Source organism: Trachurus japonicus, unplaced genomic scaffold (assembly GCF_045865225.1).
Source record: "Trachurus japonicus isolate A0001 unplaced genomic scaffold, Traja_1.0 AP030341.1".
Taxonomy (NCBI): Eukaryota; Metazoa; Chordata; class Actinopteri; order Carangiformes; family Carangidae; genus Trachurus; species Trachurus japonicus.
In genome coordinates, this window is record NW_028220474.1 from 724 (window position 1) to 16,562 (window position 15,839).

General features: G+C 41.3%; 2 protein-coding genes across 2 annotated transcripts; one reads left to right on the plus strand and one right to left on the minus strand.

The window, feature by feature from the left end:
- The first annotated feature begins 569 nt into the window (after positions 1–569).
- LOC146960455 (uncharacterized) lies at positions 570–7,357 on the plus strand. The gene is made up of 7 exons (XM_085772364.1): positions 570–687; positions 3,996–4,089; positions 4,371–4,446; positions 4,938–5,060; positions 5,155–5,218; positions 5,630–5,884; positions 6,546–7,357. The coding sequence occupies exons 1-7, from the start codon at positions 570–572 to the stop codon at positions 6,812–6,814; spliced, it is 999 nt and encodes a 332-aa protein (XP_085628490.1). The 3' UTR covers positions 6,815–7,357.
- A 1,456-nt stretch (positions 7,358–8,813) lies between these two features.
- Positions 8,814–14,260, minus strand: LOC146960456 (DIS3-like exonuclease 1). The gene is made up of 4 exons (XM_085772363.1): positions 14,062–14,260; positions 13,832–13,977; positions 11,098–11,269; positions 8,814–9,380 (listed from the first exon to the last, which is right to left on the minus strand). Exons 1-4 carry the CDS (start codon positions 14,146–14,148, stop codon positions 9,069–9,071), a joined length of 717 nt encoding a protein of 238 aa, XP_085628489.1. The 5' UTR covers positions 14,149–14,260; the 3' UTR covers positions 8,814–9,068.
- Positions 14,261–15,839: the final 1,579 nt, after the last annotated feature.

A 15,839-nucleotide genomic window follows, 5' to 3' on the forward strand; every position in this document is an offset into this window, starting at 1 on the left:
CAGGCGGGGACTTTAACTGTGTTCTGAATCCTAGTCTGGATAGATCAGCTACCTCCTCTCAGCCTCTGACGAGGTCGGCTAAATGTATTAAGGCATTCCTTTCCACTTACAAAATTATGGACCCATGGCGATTCAAAAACCCTTCAGACCGAACCTATTCTTTTTTTTCTCCAGTTCACCAGTCATTTAGCCGTATAGATTACTTTTTGGTTGATTGTAAACTACTTCCCTTAATTCAAGAATGTAAATATGAGGCTATTGTCATCTCAGATCATGCTCCCCACGTTATGAAAATGCTGTTTACCAAGCCTATAAGAACCAGAACATGGCGCTTTAATAATGTTCTGTTATCAGACGAATCATTTTCTGAGTTTATTAAGACACAAATAGAATATTTCATGTTGATAAACGACACGAGTGAAATCTCAAGGGGTATATTGTGGGAAAGCTTAAAATGTTTTATACGTGGTCAGATCATTTATTATTCTTCTACTGAAAACAAACGTAGACGGGAGCGCATCACCAACATAACAGACCAAATTATTGAACTTGATAGCCGCTACTCAATTATGCCTAGCCCAGACCTTGCTGAGCAGAGGTTCGCACTCCAAACTGAGTTCGACCTTCTCTCCACAAGAGATACTGCCCAGCAGCTGTTACGCTCCCGTCATAGATCATATGAATATGGTGAGAAACCAGGGAAACTCCTGGCTTGGCAGATACGACAATCGGCTGCTTCTAAGATGATAACTGAAATTAATACCAGTAATGGAAAAACTTCCTTAGATCCCAGGGAAATAAACACAGCGTTTAAACAATATTACTCTCAATTATATGTATCAGAATCCATGGTGGACACGACTCAGGTGGAATCCTTTCTTAGTAAATTTCCTATTCCACAAGTCTCTAATGAGAATAAGGCTATGCTGGAAGAACCCTTTAGCATTGAGGAATTAAATAATTCATTTACATGCATGCAGAGCTCCAAGGCTCCAGGCCCAGATGGGTTTACCCTGGAATTCTACAGAGCCTTCTCTGGTCAGATCTCTGCCCTTTTGCTGGACGTTTTCAACGAATCATTCTCAGGGCCGATAAGTCACTCCCCCCCACTTTTTATATGGCCTCCATTTCTTTGATACTTAAGCAGGACAAAGACCCACTCGAACCAGGTTCATATAGACCCATCAGCCTCCTTAATGTTGACACCAAGCTATTGGCAAAGGACACTGGCCTCTAGGCTCGAGAGAGTTCTCCCGTCAGTGATCTCAGAAGACCAAACCGGATTTATTAAAAACAGATTTTTATTCTCAAATATTCGAAGACTTTTTAATATAATTTACTCCCCTAGCCCAGATCCAACAATCCCAGAGATATTGATTTCAATGGACGCCGAGAAGGCTTTTGATAGGGTCGAGTGGGTTTTTTTGTTTACTGCAATGAGAAAGTTTGGTTTTGGCGAACGATTCATATTCTGGGTGAAACTCCTGTATAAGGCTCCCCAGCATATATCCTGACTAATAATCTCCGCTCAGACCCCTTTCCTCTCCACAGAGGGACGAGGCAGGGCTGCCCGCTCTCTCCCCTATTGTTCGCCCTGGTCATTGAACCTTTAGCTATTGCATTACGATCTTCGGGTCAATTTCAGGGTGTACATAGGGAAGTAGAGAACATAGGGTCTCCTTATACGCAGATGACCTGCTCTTATATGCTCAGAGTCCGGCTGAATCAATCCCACACATTTTATCTCTGTTGAAGGAATTTGGTAAAGTTTCTGGATATAAGCTCTATTTCTCTAAGAGTGAATTATTTCCAATAAACTCGGCGGCTCAGAGTATATCCTACTCCCAATTTCCGTTCAAGGTGGTACAGGGCTCATTTAAACACCTGGGGGTGATGGTCAATAGAACATACTCAGATCTGTACAAACTGAACTTTAAGACACTCTTGGAGCGCACCGTCAGAGACCTGGGGAGATGGTCCCACCTCCCATTGACCCTGGCAGGAAAAGTGAATATCGTAAAAATGAATGTTCTCCCAAGGTTTATGTTTTTGTTTCAATGTATCCCTATTGTGCTAAACAAATCTTTCTTTGGACAATTGGACAGTGAAATCTCTAAGTTTGTGTGGAACAAAAGAAAGCCAAGGATTAGGAGGGCTTTCCTGCAGCGCCCAAAATGTGTTGGTGGGCTGGGCCTCCCGAACTTTCAGAACTATTACTGGGCTTGCAACATAAGAAACCTCTCATTCTGGAACAGGTACAAAGTGTCTGATGACCGGCCTGCTTGGCTTCACATCGAGGAAGACTCATGTCGACCCACATCATTGGGTGCCCTGTTGTTTTCCCCTCTCCCTATATCTCACGAATACACCCATCACAACCCGGTGGTGGACCACTCGCTGCGAATCTGGGCCAAGATAAGACACAGTCTTGGTTGGCTGAGGGGTTCCCTCTTGGCTCCCTTGTCCCCAAACCAACACTTTGTCCCATCGTTGGAAAGTAACACCTTCCAGCGATGGTCTGGTAATGGGATCAGTAGAATGAAGGATTTGTACATAGATGGTTTATTTCCTACATTTGATCAGTTATGTAAAAAATTTAACCTACCACCGTCTCACTTTTTTGCTTATCTTCAGATCCGGAGTTACATCCAGTCCAATACAGTTACATTCCCAAATATTCCCAAACCTATGCAATTGAATGTACTTTTTTTCTGTTGATCCCACGACGAGAGGAGTGATATCCCTTATTTACAACCAATTAGCTGCATATGCAGAGATCACCCTAGACCATATAAAAAATGCTTGGGAGAAAGACTTGGGTTTAGAACTGTCAAAAGACCAATGGAAGAATGCACAGAGTAATGTCCACACCTCCTCCATATGTGCTAGACATGGCCTTATACAGTTAAAGGTTTTGCATAGAGCTCATCTCTCTAAAGTTAAAATTTGTAAAATGTACCCAGATTCAGATCCACTTTGTGACCGATGCAAGATCCACCCAGCCACACTGGCACATATGTTTTGGTCGTGCCCAAAGCTGTCACAGTATTGGACTTCTATATTCAAGACTCTATCAGACTGCTTTGGGCATGTACTTGATCCTGACCCGGTATTGGCCATTTTTGGGGTTGCAGGGGAGAACAGCCCCCTGAGGGGGTCTAATAAAGTTGTGGCTAGGTTCACAACACTATTGGCCCGCAGACTCATTCTGCTCAACTGGAAACAGGCAAACCCACCATCTCACATAATGTGGAGGAGAGACGCCATGCAACACCTAGCGTTGGAAAAACTGAGATTTACTCTGCGGGGCTCTGAAGAGAGCTTCCACAGGACTTGGCGATCCTTCATAGAGGTGGTGGCTGGGTAGGCTACACTCCCCTCCTCTTATTCTTTTTTTTTTTTTTTTCTCAACTATTTTCTATCATGTAAACTGTACGGCTGTAGTAGTTTTCTATTTATCTTTTTTCACAAATGATTGAATGACTCTTAGTAACTGAAAGATGTATAGGTAATCTGTGGTAACCTTATAAATTGTTTTTTTTTTATAATTTTTAATGTTTTTTTTGATGTTTGGCTTTTTTTTGTCTGTTGTTTTTTTTTTTTGTTTGTTTGTTTTTGTTTTTGTTTTTGTTTTTTTTGTATTTTTATGTCTATTATGTCTGTCTGCGTGCTGTTTAACCTATTTTATTTCCCCCATTTTTGTAGTTTGTTATATGAGTGTTTTTTGTGGGATAAAATAAAATAAAAATATATTTAAAAAAAAAATATTCAACATTTTAACAAAGTTCACTGTAAACTAGTGTGCAATATTGAAAAGAATGGCAGTTTTATGAACGTTTATTGGAGGGACGAGACTACAGCTGTAACATCTACAGAGCGAATGGATGACTTTAAGCAAAACCAGTTTCTAATCTGCCTTCCTGAAGCTCTTCTGTAGAGTAACTGTCAACAAAGTGATGTTAACCTCTGACTCTGTTGTCATGTTGTCGCTGCAGGGGAGGAAGAAGGCGACGTATCCAAGCTAGCTGAGGTCCCTGCTGCTAAAAGGAAAGGAGTGAGGAGGCCACAACCCAAGTTGGATTCTCAGAGGTGCCTCACACATCAGTGCTGTCACATTAGATATATTTAAAATGCAGAATATATATACTGATTGATTGATTGGATTGGTCAGACAATGTCAGCAGCCAGCTGGTAAACATAGTGAAGCATTAAACAGCTTGAGAGCCAGATATTTCCCCCCGGAGTTAAAACAAGTGAGAATCAATAACATTAATCAGAAACATAGCACTGAATGAATGCTAATGTTGTTCTTGGTCTGGTTGATGTGTAATGAGGAAACTGTTTGCCAACTTTTGTTAAATTTTTTTCAGGCTCATCTCGGACAGAGGACTACCAGCTCTGCGAACTTTGTTTGACGACGTCCATTTTAAGGGCAAAGGACATGAGGTCAGAACTGTGAGCAAAGCTAAAGGCAGTGCACCCAGAGGCCTGTGATATGTAGCAAGTTTAACCTGCCAGTAATCCTGGGTATGATTTCAGTCTATCAACAAGGTGAAATGTAAACATTATGATCTCAGATAAAGAAAATAATGCATTCTTTGATATATGGAGTCAGACAGGTAATACATTATCAGTGTGTTTCCGAATATTTGGCTCTTGTATCTGATGATGACCAACTGTGTTTCGGAAGATAAAAGCTTAAGTTAACTTGAGAAGTAAAGCCAGTTAATGTTTGGAATGTGTAACACTTTTAAATCTGATTTATAATGATGATAAATATTGATCAGTTTGTGGATCATCAGTCAAGATCCTGTAGCAATAATGAGTCAGTTTGAACCACTATATAATACGACCAAAACCCCAAAGTTGTAACGGAAGTCACAAATCCTGCTTCCTAGTACAGGCTGCTAATGATGTGTGTGTGTTTGTCCCATCAGGCTTCAGACCTGCGGCTGCTCATGCACAAGATGGAGAACTGGGCCCACAGGTTGTATCCCAAACTGCAGTTTGAGGACTTCGTTGACAAAGTGGAGAAACTTGGCAACAAGAAGGAAGTGCAGGTGGGATGAAGATGCATACAGTGGCACAATATGTACACAATTTCTGCACAGAGAGCACAAGTATTAATTTTTTTATTTGTTTGTGTGTGTGCAGACTTGTCTCAAACGGATACGACTGGACATGCCACTGACAGACGAGGACTTCATAGGTAAAGCTGGTAAAAGATTAAAAACACTACAGGCGTATGTTTTGTGTGCGTAAGTGATTTAAACATGACATGTAGACGCTGTGCAGTCAGGGGTTGAAATGAACAGCTTTCAAACTGCTGGTAAAATGTATGTCACCTGAAAATTTGTGAATGAGAACAGGTTCAGTGAGTGTGAATACGACAACAACATTACTAATATGCTTAGTGTGTGACGTTACTTAGCGACATTTATACCCTCATTGAAAATGTCCTGGGAGAGAGTGATCAACATTTGTCAGAGTGATGAGACCTTGTCCAGATGTCATTTGTTTTGCCATCACACAAGAATAGTACTTCTATGAACGTGAACCTGGCTCAGATGGACACTGTATATCCACAGTCTCTGTGTAAATCTTTGCTCGGCAGGTGATGATGCAGCAGCAGCAGCAGCAGCAGCAGAAGCAGAGCCCGGGTCGCCGGTATTCAGAGAACCTGATCCTGTTCCGTTCGGTAGAAGCATCTTCCCTGATGACCTAGAGGGGCCGATCCACTCCACCCCTGCTCCGGCTGCCCCACCTCCCCCCTCCCCAGCTCCTCCCTCCCTGACAGAGGAGCAGCGTAGACGCATGGAGATGAACAGACAGAGAGCCATGGAGAGGAGGCTCGCCCGCCAGCAGCAGCAGCAGCAGACCACAGGTGAGAGACACCTATCTGTAGCCTGTAATCATCATATCCTCATTATGATCACACCAATGCAATGTTCATAAAATCTCAGACACTGAAATTTTGGGATCTAGTAGAATTCAGAACCGCACAAATTCTGTAGTGATAGAGAAGGGGGATACGATCTAAGAGGGAGATGGAATTCTAAAAACAACCAATTGTTCACACTACTCTGAAAAGCATGTGTGTATCTGTCTGTGGGGTGAAGCTGTGGAACAAGTTAACTGATGAGATCAAAAAAAGTAAAAATCTGGTGCAATTTAAAAATAAGTTAAAAATGTTCATTTTGGAAAGATACAGTCTTGAAGGTGGGGAATGATTTAAATGTAGGTAGGAATGATTTGACAAATGTTAAACATCTATAAGCTTGTAGCTTCAGCCCTGACCCTTTCCATCAGCCATGCAGCCCTGCTTTTAGAGGGATGTGTAACTGTTTTTTTATAATTTTTTTGCTGATCGAAATAAACTCAAAAAAAAAAATCATTACTGGTAATTATGGTCAATTAAAAGTCTGATTATTTTCTTGATATTGCATATGAAATACTATCAGACTATGTGCCCCCATAATTGCATAATCATTTTCCTAATACATATCTTGCAGCTCTAATTTTACGAATTTTGTCCTCCTGTCTAGATCTCCCAGACTCTCAGACTGTTGACGCACCCACAGCAGGAGAAGAACCCACCTCCGTCCTGAGTGGCTCCGACCATCAGAGCGTGGAGGCGGAGGAGGCGAAGGGTTTGGACCTGGAGCCGGTCGACAGCAGCAGCAGCAGAACTGAAGGAGCAGAGCAGCCTCCAAACAAAGACCCTGAACCTCCAGCTGAGTCCAGTCAGCCTGAGCAGGAGACACAGACTGAACCCACGCACCAAGCCAGTGATGGGTGTGAGGATGGAGAATAGTGCACAGGTGCAGCACACACTCGGTTGGTCAGGAGTGTCACCTGTGGGGATGAAGCCGTGTCATTGAGCTTCATCTTTGAGAACTGTTCACATGTAAACATCCCATTTTCACATCTGCTGCTTTGTTGTTCACACCAGTTCAGTGTTTGAACTGAAATCTATAACACATTGATTCCACATAACCTGTGTAAGGTGTTGAAATCAGCTTGTGAAATTATAGATAAGTCTGCACACTGATTGATTATTTTATTTCATCAACTATTTTTTTCTAAACACATTGGAAACTGTAAAAAAAAAAAAAACCTTCACGTTTTCCTAAAATGTTGCAATCATTTTATAACCAAGCTCCACAAGTCCACACCCAAAGATTTTCAGTTTCTAAAACAGAGAAAAGTCACAGATTGGAACTAGTAACAGTTCATTCATATTATTGATTAGAAGTCATCAATTGATGTTTCCAGGTTTCGCATCGTTAAAGTTTGTGATTTCTAGAGTTCATTTGATAACGTGCTGAAAGAAAACTCTGTGGAGTAACATGTTAAAACTGTCTTCGTTTTGGACTTTTGGACTCTGCAGCAGTGTGGTTTTATCACTGATGAATCACCAGTTATCTGTAATGCAAATAAATGTTTTCAAATTACCTCGGGGTCTTAATGTCTCCTCACTGTTTTCACACAGAGGGGTTTCACACCGGCGGGGCTCCATGCCGGTTCCCGAACCCAATTTTGAACTGACCGGTGCGTTCAGCCCAAAAAAATAACAGGTTCAAACCTGAAAAGTTGGTTTCCAAGAGAACCAAAAATTAGTTGGTTCTTCCCTGCGAATGGTGACATCATCCCTGCGAATGGTGACATCATCAGGCTGTGAAGACAGGCAGGAAGGAGGAGGAGAAGGCAGCGACTGACAACCTGGAGAAAATAATCTGCAATGGTCTACTGAAGGAACTAAATGTTTGGTGGAGATTTGGGAATCTACAAATTTCCCAAGAAAGCAGAACAAATTGTATGAATTTCCCTTTAGGGCTTAATGATGTAAAGTAATTAATATCTTTGAACTCTGGGAAGAGATGGCTGGGGCTGGGTTCACTCCAATGCCAGACAAAATAATTAATAAACTTAAAAAAACTGAAGAAGGATTTGTGAGACAGCAAAAAAGCTAAAGAAATTGAGTAATACAGAGTAACATACTCCCACTTTGGTCACACTTAAAACTGGTGTGAATGCGGGCTGGTTCACCAGAGAGCACCAACCGTGTCTGTCTGGAATCACCCACAGACACACTGTATGCCGACCACAGACCACTACACTGAGCCTGGCTTTGCACCAACAAGCTTTAATTTAGTTTCTAATCAGCTCTAATCAGAGTTGAGTAAAACCAGGGTTAAAATTAAGACAAACTCCATTTTCAAAATTCAACAATTCAAAATGAACAGTGGAGGCGACACTAACTAACTGTTTATGGCAGTTTTTCTGAAACAAAACCTCATATTGCTGCCAGCTAATTACAGTAGAAGAAGAAAAACATAATTTAAACAGTGGTGGTGATGTTGGATTATCAGTGTACAGCTGTGTCTGTCACTGCCATGTTTGATGGTTTCCTCTGTGAACTGGTGTCTAGTCAAAAATTCATCCATATCATAAGACACAGTGGGTTGAGTCTGAGTTATTTTTGAGGAACTGTATCCTGGTCGCTTCATCTTAAAAATCTGCTCGCATGGAGGTATAGAGTTGACCAGACATCACAGTTTAAACTTGAGTTGAAGGCTTTAGTGAAACAGAACTTTTTTGAGAGGTTTTTATGATCTTTTTAATTAAATTGTGCAATCCAGGCCTGAGACTGACACATGACTCAGTAATAAAGCAAACAATAAATGAAGCTTTTTCTTTGTTCATGTTATTGATGTTTTAACCCTGAAATCGAAGCTGCTTTCAACCTCAGACCTCCAGCATCAGTCATGACACAAATCAGTTCCTCATTCTGTGGCTTTGTCAGACTCCTCAAATGTCACCAGCTTTATTAAACAGTGCTGAAATCAGTTTAATGTCCCATCATCATCAACTCCTCATAACACAAACTATTGAATAGTTACTTTAACTTCCACTACAATTCATGTCTATTCATTATAACCAACGTCTCTGGTTTCCATCTTTTTTATGGATAGAAAGTGATCAGATAATAAATAACTACAAATCTCCATTAAAAAAAGGTTTCTTCTGTGGCGTCCATGATGTTCAGAAACCCGTCAGCAGCTGATCTAGGCCGTCGAGGCACAGACCTGAGGAATCATGTTCAGGTCCATCAGAGCCTCCTCTCTGACCTGCTCCAGCAGTGAGTACAGATTTGGAGTCTTGCTCTGGCTGAACTCTCTCTCCTCTTTGGAGAGTTTGGGTCGCCGCGCCGCCTTCTCCTGCGCCTCCTCGGCCTGACGCACCACCTCCTGCACCAGCTGGCAGCGGCCCTGGGACGGCGGCTTCTGTGGCTCGGCGCTGTGGTACGGCCTGTTGTTGACCATGTCCAGGTTCAAGCGGTCTGCGTGGCAGTTGAAGGACTGGACGGAGACACGGACCTGCAGAGGGAAGAGGAAGTAGATGTGAGCACCAGCCTCTTCACACTGGACCCTGATCAATTAATCCATCGATTAAACTTTAATAATATGGGAAAATTCCCATATCAGTTTTACGGACTAATACACAACAACAGCAATAACAAGTGAATAGCTCAAATGGTAAAATAAGTTATTAATAATAAATAAATAAATAGGTAACACTTTACTTGACGCCTATCTCTATAACGCATTATAACCATACTTATAATGAGTTATAATGCAGTTATAGCGCTGTATAACATGATAATATAGTTATGAACACTCATAAATGATCATAATGCTTTATAACAATAATCATAACACACTATAAAGCATTTTATCTTTACTTATAAGGTCAGGTATTATAATACGTTATAATTGTTAGTAACTGGCTGACAATGCCCACATTTATAATGCATTATAAATATAGTTATAATGTATTATAATTGGCTTATAAACGTGTATAACTATCATTATAAACACTCATAAATCACATAAGACTTTATAACAATAAGCATAACACATCATAGAGCATTATAACTCTATTATAATACTAAGACCTTATAACCCATTATAAAATGCTCTATGATGTCTTGTGCTTATTGTTATAAAGCCTTATGATAATTAATGAGTGTTTATAATGATAGTTATACACATTTATAAGCCAATAGAGAGCCTAAGCGGAAGCAGGAAGTAACGGTCACCATGGGACCTCAACTCTGAAAAACTCGCCTGCCGGACTGAAAATTTTATTTCGTGATCCGTTTGAATTGTGCCATGAGAAAAAAATATGTCCTCTACCTGTTTAAAACATCACGTTTCATCCCGAGAAATCAGCCGTTTGTTGTAAAACTATTGTAAAATCAAATTCAGAAGAATCTGTAAGCAGAAAGACTACAAGTCGCGTAGGTGACGTCACACACCAAATGCCGCCCTTTCCCGTGTCAGTTGGTGACGTATTTTTTGTGGGACACAGATCTGTAGTCCGTAGAGCGGTCTTTACACAAAATACATTCTTCTGTTGCCGTTTTATGATAAACGGCTGATTTCTCGGGATGAAACGTGATGTTTTAAACAGGTAGAGGACATATTTTTTTCTCATGGCGCAATTCAATCGGATCAAGAAATAAAACTTTCAGTCTCATTCATTTGAATGGCGAGTTTTTCAGAGTTGAGGTCCCATGGCGCCGTTACTTCCTGCTTCCGCTTAGGCTCTCTATTATAACATATTCAGTGAGTGAGTGAGTGAGTGTCAGTGAGTTACTAACAATTGTAAACTATTATAATACCTGACCTTATAAGTCATGATAAAATGCTTTATAGTGTGTAATGCTTATTGTTATAAAGCATTGTGATAATTTATGAGTGTTTATAACTATAGTTATACAGTGCTATAACTGCCAAGTATGGTTATAATGCGTTATAGAGATAGACGTCAAGTAAAGTGTTACCAAATAGGTAAATAAATAAAAAGCTTAATAATAACATAATTCAATAATAAATAATTACATGAAATAAACGATAATTATAAAAAAATGTGTCAATAAATTATATTAAAAGACAGCAATATAATAAACAAAAGTGAGCATAAACTTTATCTCATAAATCATAAAATCAGAGGACAAAGACACAGCTTCACCATCAGTCAACGGTAAACAGACAGATCTGTGACTAAGTAATGATCCGTACTGTGACTCACAGTGATGTGGTCAAACAGTCTGAAGGTGGTGGTGCCGCAGCCGGAGGAGGTGGTGATGCGGTCGGCGTGGCGCCGCACCGAGCCACTCTGCCACTCGCAGCTTCCGTCCTGCACAGCAGCAAGCACCTGACCCTCCCTGTTCTTCAGGTACACAGGCGCCTTCACCCCGTACCTGAGGAGAGAGGACAGGTGTCGTCAGGATGCTTCAAACCTGCATTTGTGTTAACATCATTTTGAATTTACATTATCAGCACAAGTGGAGCTGAGTTCAGAGGTCAAGACGGCTTTAAAGATGACATATTTCCTAATGATCAAAGTTACACATGTGTGCTGTTTTATAGCGTAATTCAATATAAATGAGTATAAAACAGATACATACTGTAATACAGTATGAACTGAAAAATAAGGCATGTTTCCATTATACAGAAGGCCTGTGTGGCGTGGCCACATGTTCATACATTTTATTGTCTCAGTTTTCCACCATAAAACGACATTATTAATTAGAGATGTGCCCGAGATTTTTGTCACGCAGTAGGTGGCAGTATGTCATAATCCAGTAACCATGGTGATGCCAGGGCCTTAAAGCTGGTCAATTATGTTGTTAACGAGACACCAGAGAATTATCCTGTTATCTATCTATAACAAAGGAAATAAAATGTATGAAAGTATTTGCTGCTATTGGCTTCCATACCATTAACTCGCCTTCTATGCAATTTGAAACTAATAATGGAAACATGCAAAAGTTGCAAAAAAAAATAAAGAAAAAAATAAATTATACACAGTTTTACTGTTGTAATTATTTTGTTATTTTATCATAACTATGTTGTAGCACCTGTCACATCACGTAACAGGGAACAGAGGGGTTCAAACTGAGGGGCAGACTGTAAGAGCAGGACACAACCTACAACTGCACCGAGTGAAATGAATGTGTGTGAGAATGGTTGAATGTGAGTACCGGTAGTAGTGTAAAGCACCTCAAGTGGTCATTGAGACTAGAAAAAGTCTATATTACTGCCGTCCTTTTACCACTGACCCAAACTTTAAGTGGGCCTAACTGTCAGCATCACAGCCTGGATCCTGTTGGACCTGATGTGAGTCTGGCCTTGCCTTTAATTAGAATGGTTTTATGAGAGGAGAAAAAACGGCTATATTCACAGACCATTCACTTCTGTTTTACTCTAAACTGCAGGGCTCCAGGCTGCCCTTAAATGGGGGGCATTTTGCCCCTAAAATTTGAGACGGTGCGAGTACATTTTTCATCTACTTGCGTAACCAGTAAATTTGCTATTTTTCTTATTACAGTGGTGAAACGTGGAAGGGCCAACCCAAAGAATCTGGAATCTGTCATTACAGGTGTCAGGCCAGTGTGTGTGAAGATCATGAATGACAAGGTGAATAATGTGAGAAATGTGAAAGTCAATTTACGGTGTGCACCCCTAAATCTTCTGCTTACGCTCCTAAAATTTTAAGTTAGGGGTTACTGTGCTCCTAGCATAAAAAAGTTAGTCTGGAGCCCTGAACTGTGATGGAGATGGAAATGCAAAGTGAGAAAAATGCAACTAAAACAAACATCTAATGGGTGAGAGCAGCAAATCAGAGCTTCTGGGTAAAATGTTACATTTTCACTGAAGGTCTCCTACTAACAAGGGTCTACCAAAGCCTTAAGTGACTCTGATTCCTCTGTTCATTTAAAGGGATAGTTCACCCTAGAATGATATTTCGCTCATTATCTACTCACCCTCATGTTGACTAAGGGCTGGAAGAAGTTTCAGATTCCTCCGTGGCTTCTCTGAGTTACAGGGGGTCTCGGCATAGCAGTGCATGTCCATATAACGGTTGCAAAGGGACACCGGAGCTCTTCGTAAAAAAACACACACAAAAAAACATCCAAATACCTCCATGATGCTCGTATGTAATGTCCGTCTTGTGCTGAAGCCCCAAATTGCGTAATTGTCCCGAAAAAAATTAAATAAGTCTATATTTTAAGCTTGTTTGTAGCGGAAGCTTCTCAAAGCTCCTCGTCCAAATCTCGCGTGATTCGCAGTAACCGCACTGACGCATGCTGACGCCGGCGCAAATCACGCGAGATTTGGACGGACCAGGAAGAGGAGCTTTGAGAAGCTTCCGCTACAAACAAGCTTAAAATATAGACTTATTTAATTTTTTTCGGGACAATTACGCAATTTGGGGCTTCAGCACAAGACGGACATTACATACGAGCATCATGGAGGTATTTGGATGTTTTTTTTGTGTGTGTTTTTTTACGAAGAGCTCCGGTGTCCCTTTGCAACCGTTATATGGACATGCACTGCTATGCCGAGACCCCCTGTAACTCAGAGAAGGGACGGAGGAATCTGAAACTTCTTCCAGCCCTTAGTCAACATGAGGGTGAGTAGATAATGAGCGAAATATCATTCTAGGGTGAACTATCCCTTTAAACACATCGGTGAGTTACCAAGTGTTTGGTTACACTGGGTAACGTGCTTATGCTTCATCATCACCATAAATACACACTGTGGTTTATTCTGATTCAGTCCCACACACACACACCACACACACAATCCTGCTGCCACACGCACAACTGCATATACTATAGCTTAATTGACGGCTAGTTCCTAAAAAATGTACCTTTTCTACAGGAATGTAGAAAAGAAATTAAATTTTTTTGGTCTGTACATAGGTTTTGATGAGGAGGAAAATAAAGAATATTGTATCTAGTTATTCAGTTTCTTACTCTGGGACAAACGCCAACACGCCGTCATCTCGGATGGCGTAGATGATGGCATCGGCCACACAGCGCTGGTCCGTCTGTGGGTCTCTCTCCTTGAAGTAGAGACACTGAAACAGCTCTGTGGACAACTTCTGTGCTCGCTTGGCCGCCTGCGGGGGTCACACAGAGGTCACAGGTAATTTCACAGAGAAGACGTGAATAACGACACCACAGAGCCACAGAGCGACACTGACCCTGTTCCTGCTGTTGATGTGCTGGGCCATTTCCTCCAGCTCTTTGTTAGCAGCTACTGCTTTACCAGTGGCTGCCTCCATCTCCATGGCAATGGCTGCAGTGAGGAGGCGGTGGACCACCACATCGGCGTAGCGACGGATGGGCGAGGTGAAGTGTGTGTATCGATCTAGAGCCAAACCTAAGAGACAGATAAGAGGTCAGCACCAGAGGTGGGAATCCCCAGAAGCCCCAGGGTTTAATGTCAGCATGATATGATATTATTGGCTAACTGTATCCTGAAAGGCCCAACTTTTATTTTTGCATAATGTGACTGTCAAATATACGACTGACAGTTGTGTAAAGTACTCTAGTATTCTAGTACTAAAAATTAAATTCCTATTATGATAGATTGATACTTGGCATCTCTGTACCAATAAAATATTGTGACATAAAATATCATGATATCATGATATGCTTTACTGATTTTTTCCCTCAACTCTTAATCATCATCAGGATAAATTCTTGTTTGATCTAGTCTTACCAAAACCAGAACCAATACAAGATCCTTCATCCAGATCTAGATCTGGATCCAGTTATTTTCCCAGAATTGCAAGTGTTTGGTTTCTGCTTATTTATTTTTTTATTATTCTCCTCTATTTTATCATTTTATTTTTAATCTTTATTGCTCTATCATCATATCTTTGCTTTCCAGTCTTCAGTGCTGGTCACTTATTATTCTCTGGGTCTGTATGTGTGTGAAGGTGAGTTTGTTTTCTTATCAATTTCATTCTGTAAAGGACTGCGTTATATTAACTCATTGAGTGCCAACCACATAATTTCTCGTTTTTCGTTCCCATGCGTTGAGTGCCAAAAACGGAATTTTTCGTTTTTTGCTTTTTTTTTAAATTATGAAAATAGACACTTTAATACACATTATATGTAAATTTGGGGACTCTACGACGAGGAGAACTGAAATAGATGACGATCAAAGTCACATGACAGCTCATGATCTGGAAGTTTTTATCATAACTCAGCTTCTGCAAACGGAGTTCTGCATGCAGATGCAGCGCAGCTGCTCCGCTGCTGCTCCGCCCTCACCTGCGCTCCTGCTCCAGCTGCTCCAGCAGCTCAGAGCAGAAACAGGAAGCTCTCAGCCCACAGTCCGCCCGGTCTTCATCTGGAGCAACACCGTGTCCTCCCCAAAGTCCTCCCGCGGTAAAATCTGATGGTCTCTGGACCAAAGCAGACCGCCGTCACCGACCCGTACCACAGACGGACCGCGACCACCGGCGGGACCGGTGTTCGCGAGCCGCTGTGGCCGACAGACCCTCACGTTCCGCGGCGAGAGGCTGTGACACGGCACGGTGCGTCTGTGTTATTGTTGTTTAGTGGCGCCCCCCCCCGCCCCCGATGGTTGTTTTGTGAATAGAACAACAATTGTTGTGTATATTTATCTTATACGAGCCCTTTGATCCAGAAATGCGAGTGTCAGAAGAGCGACAGACACAAACAGCGCAGCTTTCATAAAAGACGCTCTATCTCCTTTTCTAGAAAAAAAGGAGGGATTTTGGTGAAACCCAGCCATGTTTAGCTTGACTTTTCTCAGGAACGGAGGCACGTAGAAACAAACGGTTTGTGGTCACTTGAAGCATAAAGTTAAACCTTTCAATTGAGCTACAGTATGTGTTGGTGGCAATAATATAGAATACACTATGGCTCTAAAATAAAAAGTCAAAAATGGTCTAAATTGCCGGTACACTTGACTAAAACTTTGGAAAGGAGCGCGGCACTCAATGAG